The sequence below is a fragment of the Lacerta agilis genome, chromosome 3 (assembly GCF_009819535.1).
Source record: "Lacerta agilis isolate rLacAgi1 chromosome 3, rLacAgi1.pri, whole genome shotgun sequence".
Classification (NCBI taxonomy): domain Eukaryota; kingdom Metazoa; phylum Chordata; class Lepidosauria; order Squamata; family Lacertidae; genus Lacerta; species Lacerta agilis.
In genome coordinates, this window is record NC_046314.1 from 14,518,858 (window position 1) to 14,538,939 (window position 20,082).

Here is a 20,082-nt window from a genome sequence, read left to right on the forward strand (position 1 = left end):
CAAATGGTGCAATAACTCTCTGGACATTGAACAGCTTCTTGTCTTTCAGCAGGGTATGGGAAGAAGCTCTGCAATTCCCAAATAGTTACTGGATTTGAACCAGATCCTTGGTGGTAGAGCACATGCTTTGGTATGCGGAAGGTGTCAGGTTGAATCCTTGACATCTCCAGGAAAAGATTCTTACCTGAAACCTGGAGAGCTACCGGTACTTTCAATCACTGTAGGCAAATCTGAGCTATATAAATAGGCAACATGATTGTTGGTGTGTGTGTGTTTGTATTGCTTTATCAGAGCTTCCAGCAAGGACACGAAGGTGTAAATATTAGCATTTTAAAGGTGAATCATTCCTGCTGGAAGAAAAATGTTTCTTTTGAAAATAGGCTATGCATAAACAATCATATATTTTAGTTGGCTGAAATACTGTTTTGGCACTGTTGGCTGAAACACTGTTCATTATAATTTATGATCAAGAAGCCATAGAAGAGTAAGTTAGGGAAACAATGCACTGTGGAGGCCGTTGCTAAAGGGGTTACGATATTAATTTAAACTCATCTTATCTATAAATGGTGGGTATATATTGGATATGCAGTTCATTAAAAAAATAAAACTTTTCCATGGATACAGCCATGCAATTTCCATCTAAAATAATGAGCCATGCATATAGAGCTAGGACAGAATTGGATCAATCAATCTTTCAACTATACCTTCTGTTCTGTTCTGTACCCTCTATTAAAAAGGCATACGGGAACTTCTGCAGTACTACAATTCCCAACAGACTCTGTAAGGCATGCAGGAAATAAAAGGATCAAGGAAATATAGTAGCAGCCAGGGGAAAGAGCTAGAGATTAGAAGAAATACATTTCTAGTAAGCACAAGAATGGCTAGAGATCAGAACTGCTGGAGGAATAAAAAGGTTTAAAACAACCATCTAAAAAGTGATTTCATTGTTAGACGAACATCAAACGTGTCCTAGCCTTATACAGTCTGCCAACTTGGCCTTTTTTTTCAAAGCCAAATTATTATTATTTTAAAGGGGGATGTTTTAATCTTTTCATCCATTCAAATTATATTTCAAAATGATTCCTATACAGTAGCTCATATGTGCTTTGTTTTCTTATTGCCAAGGCTGAACATAAAGTTAGAATGTTTAAGTCATATCTGTTCTCATATCTGTTCTAAGAGAAATGATTTCTAATCTAGGTATTTTCAAGTTTGCTTGTTGTCTAAGGAGGTAATTGTTTGGGTAATTAGCCAACATTTCCTAACTTTGAACTGAATTCATGTAAAAAGCCTTAGATCCGTGCTATCTAGCAGCTGTAGTTCACGAAAATCAGCTTAACATGCAGAGACCTTGCAAAGTTTTCAGAAGAGTTGCTGCTCAGCAAAGTTATTTGCTTTTATCTGGAAAGCTCAGATCTTGGAAAGCTTTCCAATGAAATTATTTGGGAAATTTCACGTGGGCCAGAACAAAGCAAAGCCATGAGATCAGATTTTGAGGCTAGACCAAAGAGATCAGCCTCAAATTGGATACGTCTCATTCAAAGCAAGGCAATTGTGTGGGTGCGCGCGCGCGCGCGCGCGCACACACACACACACACACACACACACGTCACTTTGGGATCTTAACTTTGAGAATTACTGTGTAGCATAACCTGTCTATCTTGCAAACCCAGCTTTTGTCAGGAACCATCAGCAGTATCAGTATTAACGTTTTGTTTCTTTGTATGTCAATGACCTGCTCTACAGCAAATGGAAGCAAACTTAGAATAATTTTTAGCAATAACGCATTTGGAATTAATTAATCTAGAGCTAGCTACTAATGATGGCGAGGAAAGATAAGAGCCAATTTTAAAGTAGGTACTGCACTTCCTAATTATTTCCATAATATCCAAAGGATCAAAGGATCTAGATGGAAGGGGCCAAAGGGAGCACTTTGTACTCACAGTACATTATATCCTATGACTTGGGATAGGAAAGGTTTCTGCCTAAGAGAATTGGAAAATTGGATTTGAGATTTGAGATGCACTGACATAATTGGGGTGCATGATACCTACTAGAATAATGAATCGGAATAATTGTGGCCCCATCATTTTCTTCCAGCGTACATTGACATATACATACAGAGTTCAGGGATCATGATGCAACTTTGAACTTGCATCATTTCATGCTGCGTGAGCCTGAGCATAGAGCTCTCTCACACACATTGACCCTGGTGCACAACTTGGAAACTTTTACTTCCGCAGCCTCAGTTTCCTGGGATATTAGCAATTTGGGAACTATAGTGTGTTGATACACACCACATGCCAAAACTATAGTTTGAAGTCTATGCATGCTGACCAGAAAATATCCATAGTGCCCAGAGAATCTACAAAATTAAGTCAAGATACAATATTCAAGGATTGTTGGAGACTATGCATAATGACCAGGAAATGTACACATTTGGAAGGATTATGTGCACATTCTTGTATTTACACACACAAACACATTTAAATTACTCTCTCCGAGTATGCATTCATGTGCCCTTTGGATTGTGGCTCTGCTAATTCGAAAGGCCTAGAAGAAAAAAAAAGGTATAGCTGGCAACTGTTTTATGAATTTGCTTTAAACAACCTGCACATCATGTAACCACAGATTATTATTAAATCATATTGCATATTGCTCTTCTTTCCACAGGGTTGTTTTTTGTTTTTGTTTTTAATTCCTTACTATGGTCATATCCTAGGGACGCTGGTGGTGCTGTGGGTTAAACCACAGAGCCTAGGGCTTGCTGATCAGAAGGTCGGTGGTTCGAATCCCCGTGACGGGGTGAGCTCCCGTTGCTTGGTCCCAGCTCCTGCCAACCTAGCAGTTCAAAAGCACGTCAACGTGCAAGTAGATAAATAGGTACCGCTCCAGCGGGAAGGTAAACGGCGTTTCCATGCGCTGCTCTGATTCACAAAAACCAGCTTAGTCATGCTGGCCACATGACCTGAAAGCTGTACGCCGGCTCCCCCAGCCAGTAACGCGAGATGAGCGCCGCAACCCCAGAGTCGGACACGACTGGACCTAATGGTCAGGGGTCCCTTTACCTTTACTTATGGCCATATCCTAACTCAACATTGTCTCTCTTAATTCTTCATCTCCTGTATTTCCATTCTGTGGTTTGCTGTTCCTCAGGCTCTGGTCCTCTTTGACCAGCAAACCAAGGTTGCAACCCTGTAATTTCTTACTTGAGAGCAAATGCAACTGAATGCATTGAGACTTACTTCTGAGTGAACCTGCATTGACTAGCACTGTAACTGACTTTTAAACAAAGACAGAGTTGCTGATGTCAGATGAATCTGTTGTCAAAATGGATCATCTCACTTACAAATAAAGGTTTGCTCTTAAATCAGGAAAAGTTATCCCAAAGGTTGTCTGAACATATATGCATAAAATATTTACATCAAGTTATGCTGTTATGTTTAAAGATGCGTAGCTGCATGCATAAAAACTATTTCTTCTATTTCTTTCTTTGCTTAGGTTTTCCAAACGAGCCAGCTGCAATCACTGCACTTACCACAATCAAGGAATGGTTAAGCAAGAATTATCATGAGGTATGGCTATAGATATAAGTTCAAAATCTTTCATGTTGAGCTTTGCATTTTCTTGGAAAACATGAGATAGAACAGTTGCGCTGATTCCTGAAATGTGGGGGTAGTACTGAATCCTGATGTCACTGGAATGTGTGTTACTTAGCCAGATAACAGAATGTCCCTATTTTTAAACTATTACTTCGCTTGTAAACTATTTCTAACAGCATGAAAGGGTACATATTGCCCTCCAAGGTTTTTGCTCACTATTTTGTCACATATGTAAAAAGCAGCGTGAGATTTGGGAGTTTTGAATCTCTTGTCAGCTATGATGGGGATGTTGAAGACCGACCAATAACACTTAGAATTAGCCACCATGAGCTGGAATCTATGTTGCTAAGGTGTGCAGTTAGCATTTCACTCCCCCTCCCCACGTTTTCGTTCATGGCATTATGTTGTGGATAGAACAGATCTACTGTGTTGCATCCGAGGAGGCTCAACTGCATATAGAAAGCATCCCTTGCCAATGTATGTTTTGGTTTATATACTATGTTGTATGACTGTTACGCTTGAGCGAGTAAGCAGTAAGATGAAAACTGCCAGGAGCAGCTCAAGATATTTTGGCTCCCAGAGGCAAACCACAAAATAGCAGCCCCTTCCCTGCTGGAGAAGAAGGGGTGAGTGAAGATCTGCCTCAATAGCAAGGGGGGAATAAAGATCTGCTGCTCCTGTGGATCCTGCCACCCGAGGTGGTTGCGTCTCCTGGCCTCATGGGTGGGCTGACCCTGAAAACTACTATAGACTCTACCTACTACGGCATTGTGCAAATGCTTCCATAAGCAGTTGCCAACTAGCTTTTGGGGCTATTGTTCTTTTGCTCGTAGTTCATAAGTTTAGGGATGTAAGGAGGCCATGCTTTCTGTCCTGTCCTGTTTCTATTCTGCTGCAGTTCAGCTTCTGCTAAAACTTGTTTGTTGTCTTGCTATTTGCAGTGGCAGAAGCGAATATAATTAATTATGTAATTTATTACATAATCAATTTGGAAGGGCAACATCAAAAGCAATGCAGAAAATAGACTAACATTTGTGAACTGGATAAACAACACACCATAGCATATAGTGCTTGTATTCGCTTGCATAATTTCTGTTCCTGACCTCCGACAAACATTCAGACTATGACCATTTCCAAACTCATTTTTGATTCTAACAAAATTCTCCATCATCCATATTTCGGAGCAAACCATTTTTAAGCACATGTAAATCGTCTTAGAACAATAGGACAATAATTAAAGAAAACCTGGTACTCCACTGCTCAAATAAAACTTAAGGGGGACTAATTGCTCCCCTTAGATAGCTAAGAGAAAGTAAGTGAGACTATCTAAATGTAAAAAGTGACTGACAGCCATATCTACTCAGAAGTCAGTCCTGTTGAATTCAATTGAGTTTACTCTCAGGCAAATCGGGTGAGGATTACAGCCAGAGTTAATTATTTAATCATCAGGATAACTGCTTTGGCTCATACATGCATACACCCCTCAGGATTTCAAAGCTGGTCAGCTATAATCTTGAACACATTTACTAAGACAGTATGTTCTGTTTATTTCCATGGGAGTTCAAGCACATGTATTTAGGATTGAATGAACAATCCATACAAATTAGCAAGCACCTTTCCAAAGTCTCTTATTCTGATATAGCACAAAAGTTACTGCATGCTAAATGCAGAACTCAGCATGGTGGAAACAATTTATGCACTTCCATTAGGAGGAAGACCACTGCAGCAGCATCGACTAAAGCCGATCTACACCAGGTTCCCTTGAGAAACCCACATAGTAAATAATGATTCGTATCTAGTTGTTCTTTACGAATTGCTCTGATCTGGTATTGAAATACAGTCCTTAGTGGAACTAATTTCTGGCCATGTTTTACACTGAAGTCTGCTGACTTGCAGCTAGAGGGTAAATCGAGTTTGAGGTTAGTAAATGGCAATATATTGTAAGTGTAGAAATCCTTTGCATTGAGTTCACAAGAATGGCAATAGTCAGCAGTACCAGGCTAATTCACTGCAGCCTCCTAGGTTATCTCTTTGGTAAACTACATTTTCACATTTTACAAAATACTCTGAGGGTTTAATAGAATCCTTCAGATCACAGAATAGAATTGGGCCTTGTCCTATAGGAAATTACCCTCTAGAAATGCATTCAAGAAAAGCACATTAAGCCCCTCAAATGGATAGAACGCTGTTTTTTGTGCTCATTTGACAAGGTTAGAGATACGACCACTTGTTTGCTCATTATAATATTACATTGGAACTGGAGCTCTTCTAGCTAATGGTGTCAGTCCTCGTTTCCCATTCTTTGGCAGAAATCTTTGCTGTTCGCTGTGCTGAAGTTTTTATCACTTCTGTTTCAAACTTGTGTTCTGTGCAAAAGACATTCTGCCAGTGGCATGATCTTGACAGTGTTGAGAAGGACTTAATGAAATTAGCAGTTTTGACTAAAGCCACATTTTCCTTGTGCTTAAGGTTTTGTTTAGTTTCTTGGTTAGTATTATTATTATCTTCTGCTGCTTTTATTTTCTAACTGGATACTTTATTTAATGCTTATTTAGCACCAGCGGTGTAGTAGAAGATGCACAGAACATTGAACTGACACAGTCCCAGCCCTGAGGGCTTACATATTGAGTTATTCCTCTTTTATTGTTCACTGGTGGCACAGCAAATTAGTTGTGACAGGCCTCTGCTCAGAAAAGGACATCATCTCTATGAGGGAGACTTCTAATCAGTTTGCCTCCAGAGCAGATGAGCAGAAATACTGATTATTATTCGTTTAATGAGAAGGAAGTTTTGGGTGTCCTTAAGTGTTCTTCCTGTATAGCATTATACTCATAAGATACAACACCATTTACTTACTTACTTACTTACTTACTTACTTACTGACATATTTATTTATTTAAGCATGTGCATCAAATCACAGCATAGTGAAATGTTTCATGAAATGTATAAATTTCCGATTATGAATGACTTTTGGAAAAATGAATGCTTTGGCTCCATTGCAGCTGGGGCTGAGCCCCACATACCACATTTTGAGTTGATTGAGGCAGCTAAATCCGATGGCTGATCCAAAGTGTTCAAAGACGCAGGATATTTTTTGGCCAGAATGCATCATTTATGAAAATTTTAATGCAGAGTACAAAGCACAGATAGGCTTTTCATATTCTTTACAGATTTTGGAAACGTAAAAACAAATTTAATCACCTCATAAAAAAGGCCAGATTGGTAGTCACTTCCCTGTAATGAAGAACACTAATACACATGGGTAGATTAGGGTCATTTTGTGACTGCAAAGTACACAATACTTCTGAGATCTCTCTTATACATGGCGATAAGAGCTGGATAGTTTCACAAAATCAGTCTGCTCTTTTTTATTATTTATTGCAAATCTCCTGTTTTTAGGGATTGCTTATGAGCAAGTCGGTCCTTTTGGTTGAAATAAACCATTATTTATTTATTTTCCATGTTACATCTATCAGCAGGGAACCTCATCTTCACTTTCTATATTTCTTCATTTTAGCAAAGTTGGTTAAGCATTCTCAAGGTAAAGAGAAAAAAAAAAACCATTGCATAAAGATTACTGTTTTTTTCTTAACAAAGCCTAAACTCTTGCTTAGGTTGTGTGTTTGGAAAATAAGAAATAATACTGTTAAAGATCTAGGGTAAGAGAGTTTGCTAGTTTTAGTGAGTGTTAGAAATGAATAAATGGTAAAATTTATATAATATTTGTAGTATTGAAAGGAAGATACAGGCTACCGGTAAGCTTCTTTTCCAGGCTGGAACCTCACCTGGGATAGAAGTCTTTAAGAATGGAAGCTAGTCATTAACGCATTAATGCAAACCAAGACAAGAGATTCTCTGCTAGTGGGCAGAGAGGGGAGTTCCCATTGTTACCATGGGCTGAGAAAGGTTTAGAGCAGGCATGTCCAACAGGTAGATCGTGATCTACTGGTAGATCACCGGACATCTGTGGTAGATCGCTCAATAACTTTGGCTCCCCTAAAAAAGCTCAAAAACTTAGACCTGAACCCCCCAAAACAGGGCTTTCCTTCCTAAAAAAAAGATAAACAACTTTGACCTGAACCCCTAAAAAACGGGGGTAGATCACTGCCAGTTTTTAACTCTGTGAGTAGATCACTGTCTCTTGGGAGTTGGCCACCCCTGGCTTAGAGTTTCAGGTTCCATGAGGTAGCAAAAAAGGGGGAGCAGGCAGGCTGCGCCAATAGGGAAAAAGTGTTGTTTTGCACAAGGCTTTGGGGGTTTTTTTTTGGGGGGGGGAAGGAGCAGAGTGGAGCTGGAACTCCAGGCAAAGGCCATGCAGGACAGAACCATCTTTGGAGGCTGAACAGAGTCATGGAGATGGCGTGCAGGATGCCTTGGGCTGCAATGCTGTGCTGCTGTGGGGAACAAGTAGTTCTTGAGATGTAATGCTCAGAACTCTCTCCAAAGTAGACCCAGAGGTGTAAATATGTGTAGAATAAACGCTGCTTCTTAAAGACACTAGTCTCTGCTGTGCCTTGGTTTCCCAACAGAAACACAAGCCTAGGTAAGCACCTGGACCCCCCCCCCCCCGGTATCTTGCTACCATTCACAGAGACTGGGAGTAGTGTGCAATCTTTGTAAAAAACACTTTCAGCAGGATCTTAATTTCAGGACTTTGCCAATCCTTCCTAATGACATTGGAGTATTCTATTTTAGTCACTTTTGCATGTAAGGATCCTTAGATTATCAACACTATATTCCCTTTTTAAAACATTCTCTTCAGGTAGCTCAAAATTAGCTGCTTTCTATTTCTATATTCTAATTAAAGTAGTAATCACAGGCTTCTGATTGAAATGAAAATCAGCCATCATCCTACTGTCATCTAGCTTAAGTCAATAATGGGGAAAATAGGCTTTTCAACTTTACACAAAAATATAATGACTCACTCACATTATGGCACTCCTCTTGGGCTTCCTTTATAGAGAATTAGCTCTTCTCCCCAATGGCTAAACTGAAATATCCCACCAGACAAATCACATTCACGAATGCTAAAGAAGCCACAAGGGGAATGTATTTTTCCCCTTATGAGATCTCAAGACTAAGCCTACCTTCATTCAGTAATCTTTTTGTGCCTCTTTAATTATGACATATATATTAAAAGAAGAAAAGATGCACGATACTCACTCTCTTAGGAGGATGTGTAAGTATTTACATTGGCTCACGTCTGTCAGGACTCAATGAGCCCTGCTTGGAGGATAACTCTTATCAACAGCAAACAAACTCTGGAGCCCAAACGCTTGGGGTTCCTTTCTTCCTCATCTCTAATTTGTGTCACAGTACCAGGAGGAAATAGCTACCCTTTCCAGGACAGTGGTGACAATGCAACTGGAACTTAGTGACTCCCCCAAACTGGAAATTATTTGAGCATGCCACCCATCTGCCACCGATTTACCCCCTATTCCTGAGAGGCTTGGGCAGATGCTGTGACACCTTTAAATCTGCTACCCCTCTGATATCCTTGGAATTACAGGTGACCTGCCATGTGGTTGATTCAGCTGCATAACTTGGGAGAAGTGTTCTTGGTTGGCAAGCATTGTTCCTTTGCAGAAGTGGCTTGCTAGTTGGGGGTAGAGCTTCTCTGCTAGCTTCCCAGCAGGTGGGTTGCTGTCCCTTACCAGGAGTGGGAAGGGAGAGGTGGTGGAGAGCTTGATGCAATGCAAATGCACTTGTGGAGCCAATCCAATGCTCCTGCCACTACATTTGCACCACAACAACCTCCCTGCTGCCTTGCCCCTCCCTCTTTATAATAGTGACTCCCCTGCCAGGAAGTTAGTGTAGCAGCTCCACACCACCCAGTGAGTCAGTTCTGTTTCCTTGAGTTTAAAATGGTTTTCCTTCTCTGGGAGTTAGTGTTGCTGTCTGGAAGGGAGTTTCCAGGATCCTAATTCTGAAACCACGCCCAACATACCACACTCAGATTCTCAGGTGATGCTGTCCTGGCAGGACAATTTTGTAAGCCAAAACTAAGATAATTAATTCACTTGTAATTCAAAATACTTCATAGGGAATTATAAACTCTTTTCTGTATCTGTGTTCAGAAAAATAATAATTGTTGATGCCATTGTGTGATATTCACCTCCCCTGAGGCTTCTAAAGAGCAAGAAGCCAGTAGGTACATCTTTGTAAAGCTTTGTGTATGGTGAATGTACTATTGTAAGCAATGACCTAATTCTACATAATTGCTAATTAGTGCCACTAAAACAAAGCTCTTTGCTGTATGGGTTCTTGGATATTTACATTTCCCATCTCACAGTTGACACCTTCCACAGTACGTTTTATTTTGTAGGACTAAGTAGGCAACTGTTCCTTGAATACCAGAGACAACAAAGCTTCTGTTTGAAACCAGAGTATAATTGTTGTTATGCTTGCTTCAGGGTGTCAGTGGCCCCACTGTTGTAGCAATGCATACTCAAGATATTTCAGAATAAAGAAAATGTTAGTGAAGTCTTAGTGAAGATGGACCACTGGTCTATCTGACTCAGTACTGAGGCAGCTCCTGTGTTCCAATATTTCCCCTCTGCATCAGCAGACTGGCTGGGTAATGCTGTGAAGCAATGCCAGACTGCCCATCCCTAACAGCTACAGGGGAGTCAACAGATGGCCTCTACCTGCTTAAGCATACACAGGGTACATGTAACCTACATTTTATCTGCAGCCACCACGTACCCTGTCTCCCCTGATTTCAAAACAGTTGTGAGGAAGTGGTTGTGCTGCTTGTGCAGTAGTTTAACATACAGCTGGAGCCTACAGACAGCTGCCTATAAGTAAGTTTCATCTTCAGTTCAGTTTTAACAGCAGCCATTTGCTTCCACCCATACTATCCAGAGCTGGTCACTACATCTGGAGGTTTAAGGGGTTATTATACTTTGTATTTAGATTTATGCCACAGTTTCTCGTTTTAAATTTCACACTTTTGGTGGTAGGGCAGTCATAGCTTGTGGTTTTGTACTGTTGAATTAGTTTGTGTGCCCAATTCAGGTTACTTGGTCAGTTGCCCTTTTGCCATCTCGCTTTGGCATCTGTGCCACCTTCTTGGACCCATACTTTCTCCTCTCAAGCTTTCTACCTTGTTGTCTGAGCTCAATTTTCCCTTCATCCCACTCTTCCAAGCTCTTTTAGCAGCAGAATGACTGAAAACTCCTGCAGATCTGATAGCTAAGACCAATGTCTTGTGTGTCCAGTGACTTAAGACTATATTCAGAGTTACAGGTTGCTTATTTTTTTTTTGCTGTGGAGTGGGGAGGGGTTGCAATGTGTGAATGTGTCCACGAAAGTTTCTTTGGTTTGCAAATGTGCCCCCATGTCTAAAAAGGTTGGCAACCCCAGTTCTGAATTCTAATTGGCTTACTCAGCAAGATAGTTGTCATTAGAAGTTCAATAATTCAGTGGTTTTCAGCCTTCTAACTGAAGCAAAAGTAGTGGAATAATGTTTTTTCAGATGCTCACTACACTTGCATTCATCTGCTTACAGGTAGAGGAAGACTGAAATTGTTGTGAATTAAAATGAATGATAATTAGCAATTTCAAGATTTCAGATGACTGTGTTCTAAACAGCAAGTTAATATGAACAGCTAGAATGTATGAGCAGCTTAAATACTGCATAAAGACTGACACACTAGTAACAAGGCGCTTTTAGCTGATGACTGTATACTGTGTGTGTGTGTGTGTGTGTGTGTATGTATGTATATGTATATGTATATATACAGAGAGAGAGAGAGAGAGAGAGAGAGAGTTTAAGCGCAAAGACACATGACTGTGTCCCACTTACTTCGGTTCTGAGTGAAATCATTATAGAGTCTTTTATTCAAAGTTTCTTCTTTCATAAGAAAGGTGGTTTAATTCTTGCCAGATCCCAGTATTTCAAGATACAGAAGGAAATGTATGATTCTGACATTTAATAGTTAAGGTGATAACAGTCAAATATTCCATAGATTAGATATTAGATGAAGTTTCGGAGAAGGTTAAAGATGTCTGTCCAGCTGATATGAAATGACAGAGCTGGCGTTATGAATGCTGTAACTGAAAATTGGTAAGAGTACAAGGGATGGTTGTCTTGCAGTCAGAAGAGAGGCACCTGAGGCAAAACTAAAAGTGGAATGCTATGGATAATAGAATTTGAAAATGAAGTACTGGAGATTTATAATGACAATGTGTTTATTGTTGTCAACCAGCTGATTCGTTAAAACTGGCAGGTAGCTATGGAAGGTGTTCAGGCTAGATGACATATGGATGACAGACAAACTTTGACTTCAGATTCCTTTCCAGGACACCCAGTTTTGGCTGATTTAGACTACACAGTGCTATATGGTTGAGAACCTCAGTACCTGAAGAAATGCATTCTTCCTTTTTTGCACTTACATGCACCTTAAGACAGGGATGTGGAACCTGAGGCCCTCCAGATATTACTGGACTAAACTCCAATCATCCCTGACTTTTGTGTTTTTATACTGTATTTTTATGTTGTGATCTGCCCTGAAATCTAGGATGAAGGGTGGAGGGAGAAAGAAAGAAAGAAAGAAAGAAAGAAAGAAAGAAAGAAAGAAAGAAAGATGTCATTCTAATTGGGGTGGAAGAGGGCCATTGGTTCCCCGTTCCTGCTTTTATATTACCAGAGACCCTTCTCCAAGTCCTGGTTCAATGGATGGCTACAAGAAAGAAGGCCTTTTAGTGATGGCCCCAATTGTGGAATGCTCTCCCTAGAGCAATATGGCAAAGGAGTAATGAGACTGTTGTGATTTTCAGGTTACAGAGTAGAAGTAAATACTGAAGAAATTGGCCGTAGTAGTCTAGGGACGCCCTCAGAAACCTGGAAGAATTGTTTGTTTTCGCGGGGCACTTGAAGCTTAGGAGATACTTGTGGGGAGAAATGTGTTATGGTTACCAAGAGGACAAAGTTAAACTCTTACCCAGTGCTTTTTTTTCTTTCTAAAAAAGATGTTTAGGGGTACTCTCATTTTGACTCAAGAAAATCACCATTTTATAGTTCAAATTGTGAAAAATAAATACAGTAAATGGACAAAAGTACAAAGATTCACAAAATGTTCAGGGGTACCGGGTATGTGTCCCCCTGCATCCCTCCCGAATAAAGCATTGCTCCTACCTATCAAAACTGAAAAGCAGTATAGCACAGTGTCTCTCAAAACATTTCTCTCTGCAGACCTCCTGAAAATTGCTGAGTAGAGACTATTTAATAAACGTGTTTTTCTTCAGCACCAGCACCGTTGTCAAAACCAGCAGAAAAAATGGGTCCTAACCAGATATCTGCAGCAGTCATCTTTCACTGGTGTTTTTTAATGGGGAAATAATATAAAAATCACAAGCTCTAGGCCAGGGCTTCGTTATCCCTTTCGGGTAAACCATGCCCTGGTTAAAACAGCCTCCATCTTTGTGGTCAGGTAACATAAATTTGACATGTACAGTACTTGACGGGGCCTAGTACAGAAAGTCTGTCATGGTAAGCAACAATCATTTACTGTGGTTGAGCCTTTCTGGGCTGTTTGCCTCTTCCGCTCTCACACACAGATGATACAAACCACAGTCCCCAACTTAGTGTTATATACCGGTACCTGGCCCTGGGGTCATGGTTTATTCTCCTCCCACCAAACGATGCTCAGTAAGCCAACAAAAACAAAAACTAAACCTCTTGTCTGCAGATTGTGGGAGGAAAATATACTACAGTTCATGGTTCATATGCTATGGCAGGGATTATGGTTTGTTGCTTTCCAGTATAAGCAGGTAATAACGAAGTGTATGGATTCGGCACAGTCAGGGTAAATGATTAGCCATGGTTTACTGTGGCATTCGAATGAGGCCTGAGAGAAAAATTGATCTAATCATCAATAAGCATGGTGCCTAACATTTCCAATTTTGATTCAATATTGCAGTCTTCTTCAGTGGTGTATAAATGGCAACTAGTGCTGATTATATCACTTTCTCTCTGTCTTGCAGTGAGAGCTTTATTTTATTAACAACATGTTGAACGTTTTGGTTTGGATTTTAAATGTTTTTTATGTACCAGTAATAAGAAATGTGTGGGGGGAAATGTTGCACTATATTTGTTCCTTACTTCTCTATGGTGTCTTAATGAATGCAATGACATATGACGGAGCAGGTTATGAAATGTCAGCCAGGTATAAATGTATATCAAGTACTGGCTTGTACTGCTTGGCAGCCCCTAAAGTTTCTATCACTAATATGGGTCAGATTTGATAGGCATGCTTAAAGTGGAGGCCACTTCATTTTATTTGATAAGGAAATTTCAGACATGTGCAAGAATTAGCAAAACTGGGTCACTTTTCCATTTCAGTTCCTCTGGCATGTTGCCGCACAACAGTGCTTTCCATTAATAATGAAGACATTTTAGAGACATAATATTAGCAGTCAGTTGACTTTATTTAATTGGCATGCTATTGTATTCCCATAAATTCTGTCAGGAACTGCTGTGAAAGGCTTTGAAGGTTTGCGAAAGAAAAAGCAGCGAGGCCCTTAAGAAAGAAGTTATTTTAAGCTAAAGGTTTTAAGATTCCAGGTTTCGTGCATCTGGCTGAGAATTAACTAAAATGCTTTGAGTTTTTTATGTGTTTTTTCACCCACTCTCAAGAATGCTGGTGTAATGAGCCTATTAAGTTGTCTCTGTGGGAACAAAGCACGAGCTCTGGCAGGACTGGGCCAAGGTACAGAGCATTTCAAATGATATGAATTTGAATGACTTAATGACACATCCTTTTATTTATGGATTTCATCCAGTGCTCCACTTCACGACTTGGGATAATGACGCTGGCAATTAGTTTAAGAGATAAACTGTATGTGTTACTGAGTCTGGTAATTATTGGATTTTTTGTTTTCCCAAAAAACTAGTTCCTAAAAGTGAATGCCTCTCCTTGCTCTTATAATGAAAGCTCTAGGTTGAAAGAAGGTGAATAGTGTTTTCAGATAATGGTTGATGAGGGAGATGGGGGCTTGGGGGCCACAAAATTACTCCTCAAGCAGATGGAACTTTCCACTTTCAAGTAATTGTAGCGACATCAGATATGTGTGTTACTTATTAGAAGTTTGCATTGACAGGATTCAGGCAACCATGTGAAAAGGGTATGTGATTCAGTCCAAAAGGATGTGTGGGGGCTAGCTTGTTGTTTACTGAACTGTTTGCCATAACTGCTTAGAAAACAGATTGTGAATAGTGAGAGTGTTTTAACTCCTCCAAGGAGGTGGAGCCTCCACAAGTCAAAAATTTGTTCTCAGTGAATAAATTACACTGGAACATAGGGGAGCTATCAGAGGCAATGGCAGAGGCCTAGCTAAAGTCCCCATAGCCCTTTTCTACTGGTTTTGCCCCTTTGCAAACTCAAAGAGAGCTTTAATAAACAACTATAGTAGACTTGTTCCCATGTGACACTAACCTCAGGTATGCAAGTGTTTGTGTGAAATAGTGGATCTGGACATTTGGCACTGTGATCTGCTTATTTAAAGATCTACCCTGATACTTTTCCACTACTGAGGCAAGCAGAGGTAGGAAAAAATTATTTGATGCAGGTGAAATGTTGGGCTGGGGAGAAAAAAACTGGAATGAATACATTTGCACTTTACATAGTGATTGGTTTTTGTTGTTTACTCTTAATAATGTAGAGTACAGAACCTCAAACCACATTTACCTGTGCTCTGCACAGTGGTGTAGCATGGCTTGCTAGCACCCGGGGCCATGCAGAGGGGTGGGTGGAAGGGAGGGAAATGGACAGAGTGTGCTTGCACATTCAACTGCCTAACGGCGTCCGCATTACCTGGGAGATTGTAGCCACGGAGCTAAGAAAATAAAGAGTCATCATGTTGTCTGGAGAGATCATTTCCAGGTTCACATGGAGAGCCCAGTGACAGAAGTGTGCAGCTACATTGAAGCAGCACCAGGTGTTAAAATTTTGCACACTTAACAATTTTGGGCCAAGGAAACTGCCCCTATACACACCCACCCACGCCATTGGTTATACACAGTTGTGCTTTCCTGTTTTGTTTCACTGGTCCTTTAGAAGTGGAAGGGAAAGGAGCATTATTTTAAGTATGACTGCTAGAATCAGCCTTCTTTTTAAAATCCCTTTTCTTATTTCGTAGCATGAGTTGGCAGGGAACTTGGTTATCTTTTCCAACTTCTCTTGCTCAGTCCTGGAGCAGTCCTACTGCATCCTTGACAGATGGTCATCCAACTCCACCTTAAATACCCACAATGAAGCACTGCCTAAGACAGACTGTTTCAATGTCAAACAGCTCTTACTTTAATTCTTAATCTTCTGTATGTAAATGACCTTCTGCTAAATCAGGCATAAGAGACATGTGGCCCTCCAGATGTTGCTGAACTACAGTTCTCATCATCCCCAACCGTTGGGCCATGCTTGCTAGGGCTGATGGAAGTTGTAGTTCAGCAGCATCTGGAGGGTCACAGGTTTCCCACCCCTGTGCAAAATGGATCACAAAACAATCTGTTTTGCTGTAACAGCATGGAACACTGGAATACCACAGGAGGTGGTAGTCATAAAAGGAAAAAGTCATGCACACAGGTGTGCTTAAAGGAGACTCATTGGGCCATGGAATGTTAACAAAACAACATAATGGTATTAGAAGGGGCATTATGTCACATACCCAAGTATCAAATCATGTAGGACTTTATAGGTCAGAGCCAATCCTTTGAATTGAGTATTGGAAATTGACTGAAAGCCAGTGAATATGAAAAAGGACTTGTGTTATATGTTCATAACACCTGGTCCTCAACCTCTTCATTGCCATATTTTTCACCAGCTGAAGTTTCTGGTCCAACTTCAAGGCAGCCCCACTTACAACACATATGCTCATGTGCGCATAAAATACGGGAGCCCTCTTGATATTTCCAGTAATATAGTTTTTTCTACTGACTACTGGTGCAGAATATGAAAATAGCTAGATATTGTAAGTGATGTCAATGCAATCAGATAGTGCCTGTCAAGAAAGTAGAACTTTTCCACTCTTGAGGCAAGCTAAGGTAGCAAAATTCTTTTTAATAAAAAGGTATTGAGTTTTATAATATGTACAGAAAGATCAGCAGGATGATATAACACTATTTGCATGAACAATTCATATACTTCTCATATTCTCTTTGCAGTAATCTGTGCTTTCATCCTTTTGATGTTGGGATAGTAACCTGCTCTTTATTATAATTTTACAATATTTTAGCTAAAATTATATAACATAATTACCAGCTACATGCACCAAAACCCACTTCACCACTAAATCAAAGCTGCCTTTAAAAAGGGAGAAACTAATGATCTCAGCCTGGTTGTTTCCACCACTTTTGTCAGAAAAAAATTGCATCTATTTTCATCTCGATCCTTTTAGTATTCTAGACCCATGCTTTTCAAACTGTATCTTGGGTTTCCTGGGGTTCAACGGAGCTTTATGAAAGGTTCTGAAAGAAAGAAGGTGAAGGATGGTGGCCAAGATTCTTATAAATACTACTTGCCTGCCCCCCACCAATCTTCCCCTGCCATACACAACCGCAGAGTGCACATGGGAGTGTGAGCAGAAGAAGTGACTAAAGCACCAACTTTTCAAGGGAGGGATTCTGTAGCACATACACACAGAGATCCTTCAGGAGACAAGACTGTGTTAGGCGTTCCTGAAAGAAAGAAGCTTGAGAAACATTCATCTATACATCACCAATGGCACAGTGTACTATATTTATATTTCAGTATATGAAACGCAATGATCTACAGATAGCATTGCCTTTCAGTATATTGCCTAATTTACCATATGAGTATTGAGACTGAACATCTGATTTTTGTATATGTGAAAACAGCAATAGATACTATTAAATATATGGTAGTACTGTAGAGTTAAGTTTCATTTAATGTAGGCTTGGGCTGTGCTTGTGCATGGGTGCATGAGCTTAATGTTCATAAAAAATAACTTTGTTATTAACATGTATTCCCTTGAGGAAGAAGAAAATTGTTGAACACAATGAGCTAATGGGACTTACTTCTGAGTGGACATAGTTAAGGTTGCAGTCTCTCTCTCTCTCTTTCTCTCTCTCTCTCTCTCTCTCTCTCTGTGTGTGTGTGTGTGTGTGTCTTTCTCTCTCTCTGCTAGCTTCCTTCAAGAAAGTTGTAATCTGGGAAATCTGAGGCTCACTTAGATTTACTAGATTGTTGATCCACTTGCTTTCCTGTATGATGTCAGCACAATATCACTGCTCTTTCCATTTCTTTTTTCTTTCAATTATTGGCAACATCTTTCTGCATTTGGGACACTTTAAGTGAAGCTCCAATGTGCATTTTTCAGTTGCAGAAACTAAAATCATATATATTCATAACAAACCTAGTACTTGCAAATAAAAACCCCTCAATTCCTCACCAGTAAATTTCACTTAACTTAAAAAAGGTGAGGAAACAAACAACGAGGCACAGGTTATAGGAGGAAAAGCAAAACTGGTGAAAACAGCCATAAACAACTAGTTATCTGTCATCCTTTGAGTCTGAAGCATTTTAAAAGCTGATTCAGAGGTTAAAGCCGCCACGTGGATGTCACTGAGAATTGTTCCTCATGCTGCTACACTGCTGGGTGAAGCTGCCATCGCTCTCTGGCCCCCATACCTGTCCAGGCCTACCCCCCCCCCCATTTCAAAAGAGCTTCTGTATTCTTGTATTCAAGAAACACAAGCTGAAACATCTCTTGCCTTTGCGGAATTAGTTGCTGTGGTCAGGCTGTCCTAAGACATTTTGTTGTCTGAAGCAAATGGTGTCAAGTCAAGACTCATAGTACCCAAGTTATTTCACATGTAGGCAAGGCCTGGCTGAGAAGATTATCAAACAGGGGGGGGGGAGAATTTTGGTTTTTGTCCAACAGTACAGTATGTGATATCCTCAATCAATGGGCCCACACGCAGCTTAGTCAAGCCTGCTATGGCCTGCTGCTCTATGGCATAAAGTCAAGATCATTGTTGTATCTTTCATGATATGTTAGTCTAATGTCCTGCTTAATAAATCAATTCATACTAATAAGCTTTGAGGAGTGATTTTCTTGCAGCAGGGATCATTGCAGAAACCATTCTTATTAGCCACTTGTCACTTTGTGGATGTGGTGAGTTTAAGAACATATCAGCTGGTTTACTAGCAAGTCACGCTTCAAGTAAAAGCAGAAAAGCATTGCGGCGCCGTGAACAGCATGCTTTAAAAAAGGTCATCTAGTTGCCTGTCTTGCTTTGTTCTGTTTCCTGTCTACTTGCCTTAAATCAAATAAGCCTCAGTTAGAGACAGCATATTTATTTAACCTTCAGAAGTGCCTACACTGCACCTCAGACATAGGTGTAGGAATGTGTACTGTACAAACTTTATGTAATCTAGTCTTTTGCTTGCCTGTAACTGTAGCTGGGGTAAGGAAACCACAGAGTATTATATCATGTATCTGTGAATGCAGTGCTTGGAAATGTCCTACAAGATGTGTTGATCTTGAACTTAGATGGCTTTTTAAGTAGATTGGACAAATCCATGGAACAATGATATATCAACAGGGATCAGCTATGTGCATTCCATGTTTCAAAACTGTACCCTATGTACAAATAGCAGACTTTTTCTCCAGTTCTGCATTAGTCTGTTGCTGGTCTCACTCCTAGCCTAGCCCATTTCATACTGTGGCATCTGCTCAGCTCCTTCTCAGAACTGCTCTCCTAAAGTCAGGGCAGGGCAAACAGGGAAATGCAAGTGCTGGAGGATGTGCAAGGGGAGCTGGGGTATTGTGGCTTTTCCCAGAGAAAGGGGGCATATGGTAGAAGGAAAATGTAAAATATGTGCATGAAGAGAGAAGTGGACTGGGTCCTCATCCTACTGGGAGCTGGAAGTAGGACTCTGTCTGGGGAGCTAGCCTGGAAGCCTTTGGGCAGAAAGAAAACATCTGGCAAGTCAAACAACTTGCCCTAATTTGGGGAGATGAGACAGAGAAAGGATGAAGTGGATCCATTCCTTAAATCAAGTCTCCAGAAACTGGTGGAGCCCATGCCACAAAATTTCATGGGGAAATATTCCAGTGATTCAGTTAGGATTCAAAACTTTGGGACTGGGCTTCTCTTTACTTTCCCAGATTGGATGAACCCGATTCACCCAAAGCAGTTGTCCAGAGTCCTGATTACCAGAAGGCCAAAGACATGCAGACAGATAATTTATAATTTAGTAAAGGAATGCTGTCACTCATCGTTATAAGTAATGTAACCTCTATTTCTATATGGTTCATCAAATTTAGCAATGTTGAATATTTTTGTTAGCAATGAGGTCAAAAGGCCTTCAAAATATATTTTAACTGCTTTTTAAAAATGAAGCACCACTGCTGTAGAACAGTTTGGTTGAAAGGATATATTGCCGCGTCTTTCACCTGAGCACCGTCAGTGTCAGTTGCCTCTTGTTCTTAACATTTTAGATGCAGTGCTTCCATC

General features: G+C 40.3%; 1 protein-coding gene across 2 annotated transcripts in view; it reads left to right on the top strand.

The window, feature by feature from the left end:
- Nucleotides 1-20,082, top strand: part of MACROD2 (mono-ADP ribosylhydrolase 2) — a 756,429-nt gene that overhangs the window by 574,052 nt on the left and 162,295 nt on the right. For both annotated transcript variants that reach the window (XM_033142884.1, XM_033142885.1), the window contains exon 8: nt 3,502-3,575. In XM_033142884.1, coding sequence (XP_032998775.1) covers nt 3,502-3,575 — 74 coding nt within the window. The remainder of the gene's footprint in view (nt 1-3,501; nt 3,576-20,082) is intronic.